Genomic DNA, 15,885 nt, shown 5'->3' with positions numbered 1-15,885 from the left:
TCCTCGCCACCGGGGGTGCAGGGAGCGCTGTTGTTTCTGCCCGCACTTCACAGGGGGAAACACTCCGCTCACATGACATTAGATGACCGCCCGGACCTGCTCCACTCCGCTGCGTGCCTCCTCCGGGGCGGTGCTGGGAAGGTTTAACTGTGGGGGTGGGGGTGGGGGTGGGGGAGGCACAGGCGAGGAGGCCAAGCACAAGTCAGGTGAGCAAACAAGCAAAACCAAGGGCTGGAGGCCACAGGAGCCAGAAATGTCTTAGCTGCTTCGAGTGCTTCAGGCGAAGCTGCAGTGCTGAGACTTGACTGCTCCAGTTTCTCCAGAAACCCCAGTGGGGTGGGTTTCCGGCTTCCTCCTGCCCCCGACCCCAGAACGCACAGTGGAACTGTGGAGAGCCAAGCTGGGAACCAGGAGACGTGGGCTTTAAGTCTGCTCGCTTTTGAGCCAGTTGGATCCACAGAACTTGTCTGAACCTTCTCCCTCCTCTCCAAATTGAGCTCGCCCACCTCTGCCCTCCCGCCCCCCCTTGTCAGGCCCTTGTCATGACATGCAAATAGCCTGCAAAGCCTTTAACACGGGCGGGGTTCTATCCCCCAGGCAGCGCTTTCTAAGGAAAGGGACTATGTGGGGTCGGAAGGTGAAGACAGGGGCCCCCAACACGTAGGGCTGGGTCCATTCCTGGCCAGAGACGGTACCGGCCAGGCCAGGCCAGGCCAAATTTGGATCATCTCATCCACAAGTTCTCATACCCTTTCCTCTAAAGCAACTGGCCCCACCAGTTAGTCGTGTGGTCTGGGGTGAAACCAGTACCCACCTCAGAGGGCTTTTTCCGTGATGACTGAGCTGTAACACACATCGAGTCCTTCGCACATGGTTTTATGGCGAGAGTCCTTCCTGCCACGTGGCGGGGGGGTGGAGGACAGGAATTGCAGCCATCAAGGCCCAGAGCTCAGAGCCCACCTCCTTGGGAGCCTGCCCTCGCCACGGCAGAGCTGGGTTCGAAAGACTCAAGACTGGAGAGAGCCGGAAGCCACCCGAAGGGCCCTGCAGAACAAGCCTTGCATCCCGCTACAAGGGAGGAGAGCGAAGTAGAAAAAAGGCAAGTGGTTTGCCAAGGTCACAAAACAAGCGCATGTGTTTTTCAGTCGAGTCTGCCATTATACTTTCTAGAAAATTTTTTTTTTCTAATTACAGAAACTCTTCCCTCTTCTATTACTTGCCCATCTTTTTGTCTCTGTTGCAGAAGCTAAATTCTGCCTGTCCCATGGCACCTGGGGCGGATAGAGGCACACGAAAGAGCAAGTCGAGTACTTATTACTGGCAGCCAGCCCTGGGGGACCGGTGTCCCTGCGCACCCCCATTAGAGTTGGGGCAAAAATCCTTCTCCCACTTTCTTGAAACCCGAAGTGGCTCACGGCCCAGGAATAGAGCAAGTCCTTCAGCCACTGTACAGAGGACCCAAAGTAGAGAGATGTGGAGTCGAGCAGCTGGTAAATGGTCTTTGGGGGACGCTTGCAGGGAAGACCGTGCTCCCCAGCCCGCCCAGACACCCTGTATGGGGGGTTTCCCAGAACTGGAGGCGATTCAGCTTTTGGCCATCATCCTGGGCAGGAAGCATTCGAGATGAATGGCCTTCTTCATTCCCACCCACCCAGCCATCACTTTCAAGGTCGCCCCGACCTGTAATAGGCCCCCAGGGACGGAGGCGGTAGGACAGAGAAGCATGGCGAGACGCAGAGGGGGCAGCCCTGACCTGAGGGGCTTCCGCTGAGGCGTCCCCACCTAGACCACAGCCCCAGCCAGTGCCTGGTTCAGCTTGATGGCACCCCCCCCCACTCCCTCCTCCCTGGACACAAACAGAGCCGAGCCTAGTGAGGGGCATGTCATCATTTTAATGATATAGATCTTTGGTGTTTCCCTCATTAGCAGTCAGACTATCCCCTCTCCTCCCACCACAATGTTTCTATGATGAGTTACAAACAGAAAAGAAATCACATTTTCATACTAAAAACAAAATAATCAGAGCCTTGATTTCTCCACTAGAAACTACACGTACAGTTCAAGATTCCACATGCAACACCTTAAATCACAGACCAAGACCTCACATTCTGACCCGGAGTCTCATCCCCTCCCTCAGCCTTGGGTTGGCTTTGGCCTAGGCTCAGGTAATACTGTCACCCACAGGTGCTGCTCCGAGGGCCTGGGGGTGGGGCGGAGAGGAGACTGGTAGACAAGCCCCAGGGGCTGGCCAGCATACACCCCCCACTCCTGAGTGAGGACCTGCCCACCGTTTCTTGACCCCACACTTGTATCAGGCAAGCGGGCTGTCTGTCCCCTTCACACCAGGGTTGTCCCCCTTAGTAAGTGCAGGAAGTCCCTGTCCTTGGGCATCTGGGAGCCTGGCCTGGCCCCTGACTGGGGTCCCCGTGGTAAGATGGTACACAGAGGCTGAAGCTCTGGCAGGCTCAGAGATGGAGGTGGTTTCTGGGAGCCAGGCTACCTCTCCTGCTCTTGGGCTTCTAGTGGCTTTGCTCAGGCCACAGGTGGACAGGGCAAAGCTGCCCCATTGGCCACTGTCAAGGATGATTTGGCCCAGACCTGGAAGACTGTTCACCCTTCTGGAGTTCCCTGCCCAGGGCTGAGTCCCTGGAGCCACATCTCTAGGAGAAAGGGGGGTTTCATGGCAGGGATACCCACGCGCTCCTCCATTCGCACCGGGCACAGCAGTGTGGTTCCCCTGGGCACCAGATCCTGGAAGGCTCTAGTCCCCTGGGGCAAGTCTTGCCCATCTGACTGCCTCATACCCGCTGACTGATTCCTCTTGGCCCCCCACCCTGTTCCTGCTCCCTGATGCAGCCAGCAGCTCTTCCATGTGTTCGGTTCCCAGTCAGCTGTGAGGTCGTTTCTGCTCAGCGGTTCGAGGGGAGGCGCCAGTGCACACGTTTGTCTCTACCTGTTCCGTGGCTCCCCGCTGGGGCCTGCAGCACCCCCCCTGCTGCTGCCACCTCCGTCAGGAAGGCGGCTGCTGTCGGTCAGCTCACAGGGTAGGGTTGGTTCCTCAGTGTTGGGAGGGGGGACGGGAATAGGGACCGGGGAAGACGGGGGCAAGACTGGCTCCCGCCCAGGGGTCCCAGGCTGGTCCCAGGAGGCTGTCCGGGGGCTGAGGCCCCGCTCTGCCAGGTGCCCGGGCTCCAGCAGTCCCCGAGAGGTGGAGGGCTGGGGCGAGGCAGCGCGGGCGGCGCCCGGCTCCGCGCCCGTCTGGGAGCTGCGGTGGATGCGGTGGCTGACGATGATGTTGTTGCCGAAGCCGCCCATGGAGGCCATGGTGGTGCTCTGCTCCCGCTGCACCACGGCCGTCATGCCCCCTTCGGCCATCAGCCGCTGGATCCTGCTGAGCGCGTCCTCCCCGCCCGCACCGTACTCTGAGCCCTCACCTAGAAGGTGCGAAGCAGAGAGGGCATTAGCTGCTGGCCTGGGCCTCTGGGCAGGGGTGGGGGAGGGGCAACTTCTAGATGGAGTTGGGGGACATCAGGCTAAAACCTGGAACAAGAGGCGGCCTGACTCGCTCATGCTGAGAATCATGATCAGACACATGAAACCAGACTCCCCGGATGATCAAAGTTTCTACTTCCGTTTTACCGACTGGGAAATGGAGGCCCCCGGGAGGCGCGAGGGGGCCAGGGCCAGGGCTGCGCAGCCCGGAGGCAGGGCAGGTGAATGGGCAGCTGTGTGGCTTTAATTAACCGCTTTGGCGCCAGTGGCACGTTAGTCACCAAACGACGAGGAGGCTGAGGGGTAGGGCTTTGCTTTCTTTGCCTGCTCCCCATTTGGGGTGACCTGGGTCTTTGGAAAAAGAGGGGCCCCTGCAGGGTGTGGCACAAAGGCAAATGGTCTGTTCTGCTTCCCTGCCAAGCTGTGCTGTCTTTCCTCAGTGCTGTCTGCAAGTTATTTCCTAGCAGTCCTCGAGGACGTCTCCCCAGAAGGCGTTTGTCCCCCGGTCCTCTTCACCGACTTCCCCAAGTGGATGCCCACATACTGCCTCCTGGGGCTGGATGCCCGAACCCTCATCTAGGCCTGGAGACAGCCGGCTGCTCAGGCCCGGGGCCAGAGCCAGCATTCCAGGGAGGAAGAGGAGATACCAGTCCTTCCCCAGAGACCTGGCATTCCCTTGGGCTGGAACTGATGCGGCTTCGGTTCGAGCCTTCACGTCCACATTCCTCAGTTTCCTAATGTGGGGGAGAGGGATGGAGACACGCGGCTTGCACAGCGCCGGGCAGAGCCCAAGAGAAAGCCGGTCAAGCGCCTGGCACACGCGGGCACTCAGTCAGCGGGGTGCAGAGTGGAGATCGATGCTGAGGGACCTTTCCCCGGCAGCTGAAATGCAGGCCAAGCCCGTGGGCAGCCAGGAGCAAGGCTGCCAGGCTGGCCCTGCTCAACTGCTAATTTGCCTCCTCTGGCCTCTTGCTGACCAGCTTAGGATTTTGCAGTTTGGGGGCCTTGAAGGTGAGGTGTTTCTGGGGCTGGGGGTGCGTGTGTGTGTGTGTGTGTGTGTGTGTGTGTGTGTAGGGGGGCGGGGGTTGTTACTTGTTGTCAATGGTCATTTTTCCAGGACTCTCTTTGCTCCCTCCCCACCTAGCCGCCTCTCTCTGCTCATGTGTTTGAGCAGATTTCTGGGGCCAGCCAGTTCCATGGCTTAGTGGCACTGAAGGACCCTCCAGGGGGCACAGTGAGAGTTCTCCCTGCACTGCCCTTCCACCTCCTGCCCCTATCCCAGATCCCTCAAGGCAGCTGCCCTTCCACACTTCCCTCTCAGGCAGCTCAGCATCAACTCCCAGACAGAAGGAAAGAGACTCTGAGGGGCTGAGTATTTCTCCCAGGGAAAAAATGGGGCGGAGGGTAAGAGGACAGGGCAACAGAGGGCCTTGGTGTCAGCGTGGCTTCTGCCCAGTGAGCCAAAAGGACAGCCTGGGGAGGCCCCAGAGACTTCCCCGCACTCACCGCCACTCCCACGGCTTTCCAGGAGCTCTATGCCCAGAGGGCTTCCCCAGCCTCTGGGCTGTGCAGCGGGGCTGGCCTGAGGCCTGCTGGCATTGCAGCTCACCGTGCTGGGCTCTGTGCCTTGTGAACTATCTGCTCTTTTTACTGAGATCACTTCTAGGGGCAGGGCAGGGTGGCCTTGGGACCCACAGGCAGCTGCCACTGCCAGGCCCAGAGAGGCCTGGTGCCCTCGCCTACCACGTGGCTCCAGTTGTGGCACCTCTCATAGGTCCTATTTCCTAACTGGTCTTCCTGCTTCTCATCTCTCTGCACCAAGTCTTCAGGCTCCTGCTACTACCACTCTAATCAGCTCCGATCCATTGAGTTCTGGGTTAAGTCCATCCTCTACTCAAAACCCAGCAGCTCCAAGAGTTCCTGGAACCCATCCTGGGCTGCTCAGGACTAAGATGTCTGCCTAAGAGACTTGCACCTGGGGATGGCTGGAGGAGCTTTCAACTCCTCCCTGAGGCCCGAAGCTGCCACTGGCAGCTGTAGCCAGCACGTAGTCCATGCCAACAAAGAGCTATGGGCCGCAGATGTAGCAGGTGGCCTAGGCCACAGACTAAACAGGGATTTGGCTTTTAAAAATTTCAGTTCATGGCAGCAAGAGGGACAGTGGCCTGTGAGGGGACTGCAGGAGAGCAAACTGTGCTATGGAGGTGACAGGGGAGTCTTCAGGGGAATCTGTTACCCTCTGCCTGATGCGCACTGCGCCTTCTCTCGAGGGCTGGCTCTTCGGAGAAAATGGCCCAACACAGACCTAGAAAATGCAGGTCTATCAGACGCTGCCTTGCTAGAAGCTGGGACCGGGGTAAGGAGAGTGACGGAGCCTGTCACTACAGCGGGGCCGCCGCTACTACCTACCGACAGACGCGCGGGCTCTCCTGCTGGGAAGTGCTAAATGACTCTTAGAAGTGTGAGGCCAGTGCAGAGAGCCCAGGCAGAGGCTGCCCAGCCACACCTGAATAGGTGAGAGAAGAGGCTGACGGTGTGCCAGGCTGCAGCCAAAACAGCAGCCAACCATGGGGTCAATAGGAGCACAAGAGGGCCTTACGGCAGCCGGCCCCAAACCACCAGCCTTGCAGGGGGGAAGACAAGCTACCTTGTGGGGTGGACCCGGAAGCACGAGGCCTGGGGTGCATGTGTCTAGAGCGAGAGTTTGCAGCAGGGACTCTCAGGCTTTTCCGTGGTGAGTACTTTCTGTGCTCTCTCCTTAGAGGAACAGCCTGGCTCCTCCGAGTTTTAGCGGCAGGGGAGGTCAGCGTACTTGGGAGCTTGGCAAAGTTTATCAGAGCAGCTGACCGAGCATGAGGACAACAGTGTCCCTGCCTGTGAGAGCTCTTAATGCCACCAGGTTGACACTGCCCAGACATGGGAGGACTCCCTCGGCACCACCTGTTTGGAGGATGGCCTGGAGCCTCAGGCTGTCTCCTGGCGGGGGCGGGAGGGGAGGGCAGGGGCGGGAGGAAAGATTTGCCCTAGCTCCCCCAGCTACAATCGACACAAGGCTCCCACCTTCGCCAGGCCCTGAAGCTGCCGCCCCTGGCTCCTGCATCTCCCTTTCCGTCTGTGTTTCGGCATTCTGCAGCTGAAGGGCCAGAGTCTGGGTGCCCTGAGATGTTACTGAGGTGGTGGGGTTCCGGGGCTGCAGCCCAATTGCATTCATCAGACCCATGTCTCTGTCTGTCCTCCATGTAGCTCTGCTGGTTCTAGGGAGAGAAACGGAGAGGGCAGTCAGGCAGGACAGCACCCCTTGAGCTCCAACAGCTCCACGCTGACCCACAGGGCACAGCCTGGACCAGGGCCTACAGGCTGAGGAGGGGCCCTATGCTCCCACAGTGCCCCCGCCGGCCATGGCAGTCAATGCGTCTGCATTCCTTCTTGGCCAGACTGGTCAGTCCTCTGGGCTAACAAGAGGAGCCGCAGAACCATCATTTCTGGAAGCCCAGCTGGTTCAGTCCCTTCAGCAGAGAGGGCATCTGGGGAGGTGCACATGGCTGAGCTTAGAGGGCTCTTATTTGTAAGATCCAGGAAGCCACTCGCTGAGCTCTATGGGACAAAGGGGGAGCAGTGGAAGATGATCTTTCTCTCTTTACTTCTCCTTCCTTCCAACCACATGCTGAGAAGATTCCAGTTTAAAGTCCTAAACTTGGGCCTCCCCGGTGGCGCAGCGGTTGAGCTCTGGGTTGTGAAGCTGCCTGCAGCCTCTGCAGCGCCAGTTCGATCCCCGGCTGCTCCCCGGCCACAGGAGGAGGATTCTACATGGCGCGCAGACCTCTCCTGCCGCCCGCTGCTCCCCTCAGCAGTGTACTTCGGTCCTTCTGCCTGCTCTGCTCCCCGTTCTGGCTCTGGTGAATTCTCTCACCCTCCCGCGCTTCTGACTGTCCCCAGTGCTTGTATAAATAAATAAAAATAAATCTTTAAAAAAAAAAAAGTCCTAAACTTCCACTGGATTTCCATTTAGAGGAAAAGCGCAGGAACTCTACACTTGATTTTGGCCAAAACACTGAGGAGCGGTAACACCAGAACTCTGATGAGCTGTGCTGACAGCTTCCTTCAGTGCCTTCTGCAGACAGAGCCGGCAGGGAGGGAGCACAAGCTGCCCTGTGAGCAAGCCCAGGCCTAAGGCTAACACCCCTTTCCTTGGGCATTTTGCAGGCATTGACTCTTGGGATAGCTAGAGCTGGCAGCAGAGGGAGCCCAGGACTTCTGAGACAGTCACCAGCCACTCCTATTTCTGGCTACTTATGGGGACTATTCCTCCCGTTGTGCCCTGCCTTGCGAGTCCTCTAGGAAGCACTGACTGCCTTGGGTTTACCTGGCCCGGCCAGCACTTCATTTTCTTAAAATTAATAAATATCTCATTGATAAATTAAGTGATAGGACGAGCACCAGGGGCCTACTCTCTAGCTGGCCATGGGTGGGTCCCCGGCTGCAGGTCTGGACAGTGTGGTCCCTGGGGTCCCAGTCATCTGGAAGATGGTCCACAGAGTCTCCCTGAGCATGGCTCCTAAGACAGTTTCACTCTCCAAGTTCTGTCTTCTCTCCTCACCCCAGGGTGCCCAGACACCATGGTTGAGAGGGAAGAGGGCCAGGGGTGTTCTAGAAGGAGTCTGAGAGCAGAGGTCTCGGTCTCTGAGTCATGGAACAAAGCAGGTGGAAGGTCACTGCTCTGGCTGAGGGGGTACTGAGAGAGCCTGGAGCCAGTCTGAGGGCACTGCTCGAGCACCCATCAGAGCGGGAGGAAGGGACAGGCCCCAGTCAGCTGTGCCTCCTTTGAAAACTCACCCAGGCCTTTCACTGCTCCGGCTGCTGGAGTGGACAGTGAAGACGGTCTCGTTCAGCTGGTCCCAGTAGTACTCCACACCGGAGTTTAAAGCCCTGAAAATGAGTTGAAGGAGGACGAGAAAGGCATGAGAGAGGGAGTGGTGAGGATGCCTCATGATGTCTGCGTTTTGGGGACTGTAATTTGGTAACTGTCCTTCTCTCTCCCGGGGCTGGGCTGAGGTGATTAGAGGGGCCCCTTCATGGGGATGCTCAGTGCTGGAGCAGTTCAGCCAAATCCCCAACAGCCCAAGAGCCTATGGTGCACTAAGGCGGTTTTAGCATTTTTCATCCCCCAGACAAAACCTGACTGATGCCTCCTTGGGATTACAAGAGCGCTAAGAGACAGCCACACTAGGAGCAGGCAGAGGTTCTGAGTGTTCTGCAGACAGAGAAAGGGGCTGAGATGGCACCTGAGAGGCCCTGGGGAGCCTGCCTGAAGGTATGCTATGCTGACTGCTCAGAAGAGGCTTCAGACAGAGCGCGGGTTCTCACTCACCACAGGATCTTGCCTGCTGCCATGGCAGGTGGGGGAGGAGCGAAAACAAGGGTACCTTCACAATCTTAATTTGCCTGGACCTCCTAAGTCTCACCAGGAAAAAGCCCTGAGTCAGGACAGCCCAGGTCTCCTTCGCCAGGGTAGGCTGGACAAACAACTGGAAAGTGCCCCAGAGGTGAAGATGCCCTTGCAGTGCTCACAACTTCTTTTGGGGCTAGGAAGGAAAGACGTGGCTGGTCTGCCGGTGGCAGAGAAGTGTTTCCACCTGTTGTGTTCTAGGCTGCCGAGCGCTCCCACGCACAGTGACCAGAAGGGAAGCGATGGCCTTGCATCTTTCTGTACTGATCTGTCACCTCAGGTGGCGATCCTGGCTGCCAGTGATGGGTCATTAAACACAAGACAGCGCCTCTGTAAGATTCAGGCCTGGAAGGGTGCTACCTAGAGCCAGTCATTATGGTTGAGGGTGGGGTCCTGGTGGGGAAGCGGGGCAGGAATTGGGGAAGAGGTATTTCCGAGTCCTCTGATTGCAACCCCACTCTCCATGTAGAGGTCTAAGCGATACTCAAAACAGCAGACTCTGTGCCTGAACAGGATGGGTACGGGCTGGAAGAGCTGTTATGGGCTCAGTTGCTCTCCCTACACCCCAAACTTGTATGTGGAAACCTTGTACCCCAATGTGTCTAACTGAAGATAGGGTATTTAGGAGATCCTAAGAGCAGGGCCCTGACTGAATAGGATTGTGGCCTTCTAAGGGGAGGGTGAGAAACCCTTCTTGTTCACCATGAGAGGACACAGTGAGCGGGTGCCATCGGCAAGCCACGGGTCTCCACCAGAACCTGACTACGCTGGCACCTGCTAGGACTCTAGTCTCCAGAGAAATAAACTTCTGTTAAGCCCCACAATCTGTAGTTTTCTGAGTAGTCCAAGTAGTCTAAGACAAGCTCCAGCAAAAGCCAGCCTTCTAACTGAGAGGCCCAGCCACTCTGCCGCGGCAAGAGAACGGCAGCAAAGAACAAACGGTCAACGGGCTGTAAGACGGACCAGGAAAATGTGAGTGCCTCCTTCTGAAGCCCAAGGATGATGTAGGGCAGACCTGACAAGGCTGGCAGGGGGGAGGACTGCATCAGGAGGATGTGCTACTGTAGGAGAAAGCAAAGCGGCCTCCACACCGAGCCCCCCAAATCTGTCTTGAGAAGGTCACTATGATTCTGGGTATCAGGCTGCACCTGAGGGCACACTAATATCTTTGAAGGGGAAGGGCCACAGGCAAACAAAAGTGCTTTCCCGTTCCAGCTCCTTTACACCTTCCAAACACTGAGCTGTTTTTGACTGAGAACAAAAGGGGCAGTGGAGGGCAAGCAGGAGAGGAGGTCACATTAAGGAAGGGTCTAGCAGCCGGAAGTCAACGGCAAAGGCTTGCAGAAACTAAGTCCTTACTGCAAGTTGTGATGAGTCAGTTCTGGTTGCATGGGGCCCCACATGAAGCCAGATGCCAGGGAGCCTCTGATTTACAAACTTGTCAGGATTTATTGACAGGTGGCAATACCACGTGGGTTCTTGCCAAATCCTTCCTCTGTAATTCTTGCTAGCCAGGGTTGGTTAGTGACGACAAACTTCCCACTGAACCTACACCAAGCCATGTACCGTGGGGCCAGGAACCTTCCTTCCTATCATAGCAGTGGCTGCCCCAGTGCCCACTCTTTGACCTGGGACTGTCAGCACTGACAGCCACAGGGTCGCCTGAAACACTTTCCATCAGCAGCAATGTCGGAAGCTAGGAGCTGTAAATTCTGGCCATTTGCTGACAGTGCCAACTACCAAACAGAACGGGGCTGTGGAGGCTGGTTCAGCTGTGCTATAAGACGCACCCTCATTCCCCCCCCCCCTCTTTCTGCCCCTCACCAACAAGTCTGCCTCTAGTTCTCATTTGTTTCACTTTCTGTGGTCAGAGCATCTAGACTACTACAAGCTTCTGAATCTGGTTGAAATTCTGGCACTGTACCAAGAACAGTTGGAGACACCCTCTCTGGGTATCTGGGAAACACTTAGCCTTTGATACCCCAAATCACTGATCTCTGTGCTAAAGAATGGCTCCAAGCCTCTCCTTCCTCCTTGGGTCTTAGTGAGCATGAATGAGTCACTGTTTGTCTAGCTTCCAGGAAGAACCTAGAACAAACATACAAAAGGATGAAGAGTGGGAAGGCCAAGCATGATCAACCTATTCGCTCAACATCTGGCTCCCTTCAGCAGCAGCTGCAAGCTGTGTTTCTGGGCTCCCTGGTGGTGGGACCTTCAGGACACCCTGAACACAGCACAGCTAAGAGTCAACCTGGCCTCCGGTGATGACAACACTTTTACACAGAATTCTTGCTCTGAACTTCCCAACTTCTAGGGGATATTCCTTTGGAGAACATTCTTCTTTCCTCTATCAGTTTCTTGGCTGCAGAGGCTTGGACCATAGGCTGTCTCCTTGGAAAGAAGGCCTGTTTCCAAGAATACCCGCACAGTCCCCAGTCTCTGTGATGCCAGGAATGGTTGGCACCTGGCTCTTGGGGACAGCCTGAAAGATAGTCTCTGTGGCTCCCCTTTTGATTCAGAGGCGTGCTTCTCCCCTCCTTGGTCAAAGATGCTTGATTATAATCACTGTTTACAGCAGTAGCTCCCTGTTAAGGGACAGAGGTGGGGCCTTAGCAGGAGCCCTACATTTAGCCAAAGGGCCAGATGCCCCACAATCCCAGCCGATTTTGCTTCTGACATGAGTCTTTCAATTCTTCTGCACGGACCCTGAGAAGCAGTGGTCTTCCCAGCAACACCACTCCACTCTTTGTAGAGCTGATCCAGAAAGCCAGAAGAGAGCAAGCACCCGCTCGACTCAATCTGGTACTTCACACCCACTATGGTTATCAGTGGGGATGATGGCTGGGCTGGCGTTCAGCCAGAGGCACAGTGGCAGCTTGGGAGGAGTGGTGGATAGGGAAACAAAGCAAAGGAAGAAGGTGCACCTCATTACAGAAGAGGAGCGATGGGGCTCTCAGTCACCATAATGGCTCTGCTGGGGCTGTTCATCTCCTCACCTGTCCTGGGAATTTCTTTCCCTGGAAAGGTGGAATATTTCCTTAAGCCTTTGCTACTGTCAAGTGTCAAGTTTTCAGTACCACTAAGAGATGCCTAAGGAGCTTGTTACCTCTGTCTTTGTGCTTACAGAGAATGCTGAGAGAAGACAATGGAGGAGAAATCAAGAGCAGGATTGAGAGCACAAAATGAGGTGCAGCTGCCTGTGCTTGGGACAAAGGCAGACAACCACCTGTTTTGGAGGAAGGGCTGTAATCTTGGCCCAGCTGGCTGGCTGGATTCTGTGCCCTTGGGAATGGGTGTGCCAGGGAGCTGCGTCACACAGGGACAGGCAGCAAGCCTTAGGCAGCTGCCTCCTGAAGAGACAACAACCCTGAGCTCCTACTTCCCCATTTATTTGTTCTCCTCATTCTAGGCCAGAGACCAATCACAGACTGTTCAAAAGATGCAAACGTTCTCACTTATCCTCTCTCATTTTCCACTGCATCAGTCACCTGACCTGCTTAACTGCCTCACGTGATCTAGAGCTGCATTCTCTACCTGAGTTCTGAGGAGAGTTATGAAATGGTGTATGTGTGCTCTTGAGATACATTTTCTCTGGGAGAGAAAACGCTTTCATCAGAATTTTTAAAATGTTTTTTTTTGGTTGTCTCCCCTCTAAAAGGGTTTTTGATTAAAAAAATGGTTAAGAATAGCTAAGAGGAAAAGCTGTGTTGTAAAGTCAGGAAACCTTATTCTGTCATTGCTTTGGTGGGAGGCCTTGGGTGAATCTCAACTTCCTTTCATGTATACTATTTATAGTCTTCTCTGCCTAAAGCAAAAAAACCACAAACAAACAAACATCTAGACTTGAAGGCGACTGGCAACTGGAGAAGCTTTGAACAACTTGGGACAAAGTTCTATCATTCTTAATTCCCAAAGCACCCCCACAAATCTGGTCCAAAGGTTTGGGGCATTTCCCAACCTGACCCAAGAAATCAGGAGAAACAGCATCACCAAAAAAAAGAAAGGCAGGCTGAACTAGTTCTCTCTCAGTCCAACACAGTGGGGCCTGTGATGGGATGTTGTTTGCTGCGTCAAGTGCTAGTGCCATCGTGCTCATGGAAGAGGCCTGAATTGCTGGTGGGCGAGAGAGTTCTCCCCAGGCAGCCCAAGATGGCTTAAGCCTGCTGAGACTCTGGATGCTGAAGACAACATATGGGGAGAAAAGAGAAAATAGAGGCCAAAGCCAGCTTCATGTTTGGCTGAGGTGTCCGTGACTCACATCACGTATGTAGGCTGGGGTTTCAGACATAAGAGCCTTTGTGGGGCCATGCAAACTGGGGTAGAGATGCTGCCTCTGTAAGAGCACATCACTTTCTGCAAGGGACAGGGCTGGGCGTTTGGGTGGGACAAAGGTTAGTGGCTGGAGTCATAGACAAGTCCACCGTGCTGAGGAAGGCCTATAACTACAGTGTTCATGAAATGATGGCCCAGAGTTGTGTGTCAGTTGTGGAAAAGGTGCCCACTAGAATTCCTCATATGAATTCCTAAAGAAGTTAGTCTCATGTGCTTTGGGGAAAAACATTTCAAGACAGACTGATCCTTGGCCAGTGTTGTCCTAACGCAGCAACTCACAGACCCAGCACCTGGGCTACCAGTAGCACAGCTGGGAAAAGGGACAAGCTATGTTCTGAGAAGGCACAGGAGCTAGTGAAAGAGGCTCGCTGGACACAGACCCTAAAGAGAGTGTGTGGGCACAGCCAGGCAGTTTCCCAGCTCCCAGAGCAGCTTGATGAGGTCGGGCTCAGACAGCTGCCTCTCTTGGGGAGGGATTCAAGATGGAAAAAAAGAGCTGCTCTTAGAACCAGGTTTCATTCTCCTGGGCCACAAGCCTAACTCGGCTGACAAGGGATCATTCCCTGCTCACCGACCAGCTCACAAGAACTGACCCAAACACGTACTCCAGGCAAAAATCACCAAAGGCCTTATCAAAAGGCAACGTGGACGCCCCCAACAGCCAGAGACTACCAGACCAACCACACCGTACTCTGAGCTGCAGAATACCCTTGGAGGGGACTGCACTAAGTGCAGAGCTAGTGTCAGGATGGCCTGGAGGCAGAAGTGGCATTTAGTCAGCTGGAACTCTGCAGCAACCCACGCAGCAATCAGTCTGATCAAAGTGAAGCATAGAGCTTCACACTCCCCACCTGGCTGGGTCTGGAAATTGATGACAGCCCTGGCTGAGCCGCAGGGGCCTGAGTGAAAGCATGCCTGGATAGACCCCTATCCTGCGAAAAGTCAGAGGAAGAAGAAGGGGTGTCATCAGGACTTAAGACAGAAATGCTTTAGTCTTCTGAGCCCTCCCACCTCCTACTTTAAGACCAGAGAATAATCATTTTGATTTAAAATTGAGCTTTTTGGGCCTCCCCGGTGGCACAGCGGTTGAGTGCTGGGTTGTGAAGCTGCCCGCAGCCTCTGCAGTGCTGGTTCAATCCCCGGCTGCTCCCCGGCCACTGGAGGAAGGTCCCGCATGGCGCGCAGACCTCTCCTGCCGCCCGCTGCTCCCCTCAGCAGTGTACTTCGGTCCTTCTGCCTGCTCTGCTCCCTGCTCTGGTGAATTCTCTCATCCTCCCGCGCTTCTGACTGTACCCAGTGCTTGTATAAATAAATAAATCCTAAACAAATAAATAAAATTGAGCTTTTCAATCTGTCTTCACTATTATAAGCCAGAGCCCCAAGGAGAAAGGAAAACAGGCAGGACACAGACAGAGCCAGGCTGCTAGAGATCGGCTGCATGACAAATCAGGGTTTAACAATACTGTTTCCCATTTTATTTCTTAAGTTGATGTCAATGACATTTACACAAACCCAAGACCACCTGTTGAATTTTTCAAAAAGGGTTTAGAAAAGCATCTTTGATTTCTATGCTTTTGCCTGCAGGGAAACTTTACTATCACTAGGAGACCAGAGAACAAGGGAAAAGAAAGGGAAAAAATACTGCCTTAAGTTTAAAAAGACATAGTAACTAAATGGAACTTTTGAAGCTATCTGGCAGAGAGAGCTACCCCCACCATCCCCTAAGTGAAAAGGGCCCCATGAGGAGCGATGCTGAGGAGGCTCTAGCAGGGTTACCACATTCATGGTGAATGCTAATCACTCCGGTCTTCTGCCTGAGTACCTGCCCAGCCCCTTCACCAGCCTTGTACCACTCACTCTGGGCGGCAGATCACTAGGTCTCCTTTGTTGGTACCATAGGCCAGGCCGAGCCCTGGCTCTGGCAGCCAGCGGGCAGAGTTGATGCTGACGTGTCTCCGCTGGTCCGCAGGCATGGGGTAAAGGACGTTGAAAACTCTCTGGGTGGGAGAGAAAGAGGGAAGAGGAGAAATAAGAGAAACAATATGTTACCAAGAATAACAAAATACAAGGAGAAATTAAATTCCTTCTATGGCCTGAAGCAAGTTAACCGCAGGGAGGAAAGGAGATGGTTAGGCTGAGAATGGAATGACTTTCAACATGTACTTCAGAGCTTGGGGTAGCAAAGGGGAGGTGGGCCCTCTTACTAAGAGACCTAAGGGCTAGGTCTTGGGGTGCCCTTGGATTTTTCTGCATGAAGCTTAGCTGCGTTCTCCTTAAAGCCTTTTAGCACTTCTCACTTCACTGCATTTAAGTCACCCTTTGGAAAGCCCCATGCAGTGCCCAGGTCACCAGGAAGAACTGCCCTTAACTTTTCTCTGGCCAGACTAACCAGTGAAAGCCAAGCTCAGATGGTAGTCCTGTTACCATGGAAATCACAGCACTCACAGCAATGGGGGAACTGAAGGTGATAGGGGGGCGGGAGGGGGTGATAACATCAGAGAACATTCTTAATTCATCTAATTAAAAGCAATGTTAAAACTGCTATTGTTAAGGAAACCTAAAAGGTGCAATAAGATGTAGGAAGCAGGGCAGAGGGGAAACTCGAACACACAGGT

General features: G+C 54.6%; 1 protein-coding gene across 3 annotated transcripts in view; it reads right to left on the bottom strand.

Moving 5' to 3' along the window:
• Positions 1–1,881: 1,881 nt before the first annotated feature.
• LOC119255314 (activating molecule in BECN1-regulated autophagy protein 1) overlaps positions 1,882–15,885 on the bottom strand; it is a 130,437-nt gene continuing 116,433 nt past the window's right edge. For all 3 annotated transcript variants that reach the window (XM_037522369.2, XM_037522372.2, XM_037522373.2), the window contains 4 exons: positions 15,128–15,267; positions 8,326–8,418; positions 6,553–6,746; positions 1,882–3,434 (listed from right to left, as the gene is read on the bottom strand). In XM_037522369.2, the coding sequence (XP_037378266.1) occupies positions 2,950–3,434; positions 6,553–6,746; positions 8,326–8,418; positions 15,128–15,267 (912 nt within the window). In that variant the 3' untranslated portion in view covers positions 1,882–2,949. The remainder of the gene's footprint in view (positions 3,435–6,552; positions 6,747–8,325; positions 8,419–15,127; positions 15,268–15,885) is intronic.

Source organism: Talpa occidentalis, unplaced genomic scaffold, assembly GCF_014898055.3.
Source record: "Talpa occidentalis isolate TD23 unplaced genomic scaffold, MPIMG_talOcc4v2.1 talOcc4.3, whole genome shotgun sequence".
Taxonomy (NCBI): Eukaryota; Metazoa; Chordata; class Mammalia; order Eulipotyphla; family Talpidae; genus Talpa; species Talpa occidentalis.
Note: the sequence above shows the minus strand (reverse complement) of the source record. Positions and strands in the feature narration are given on the sequence as shown.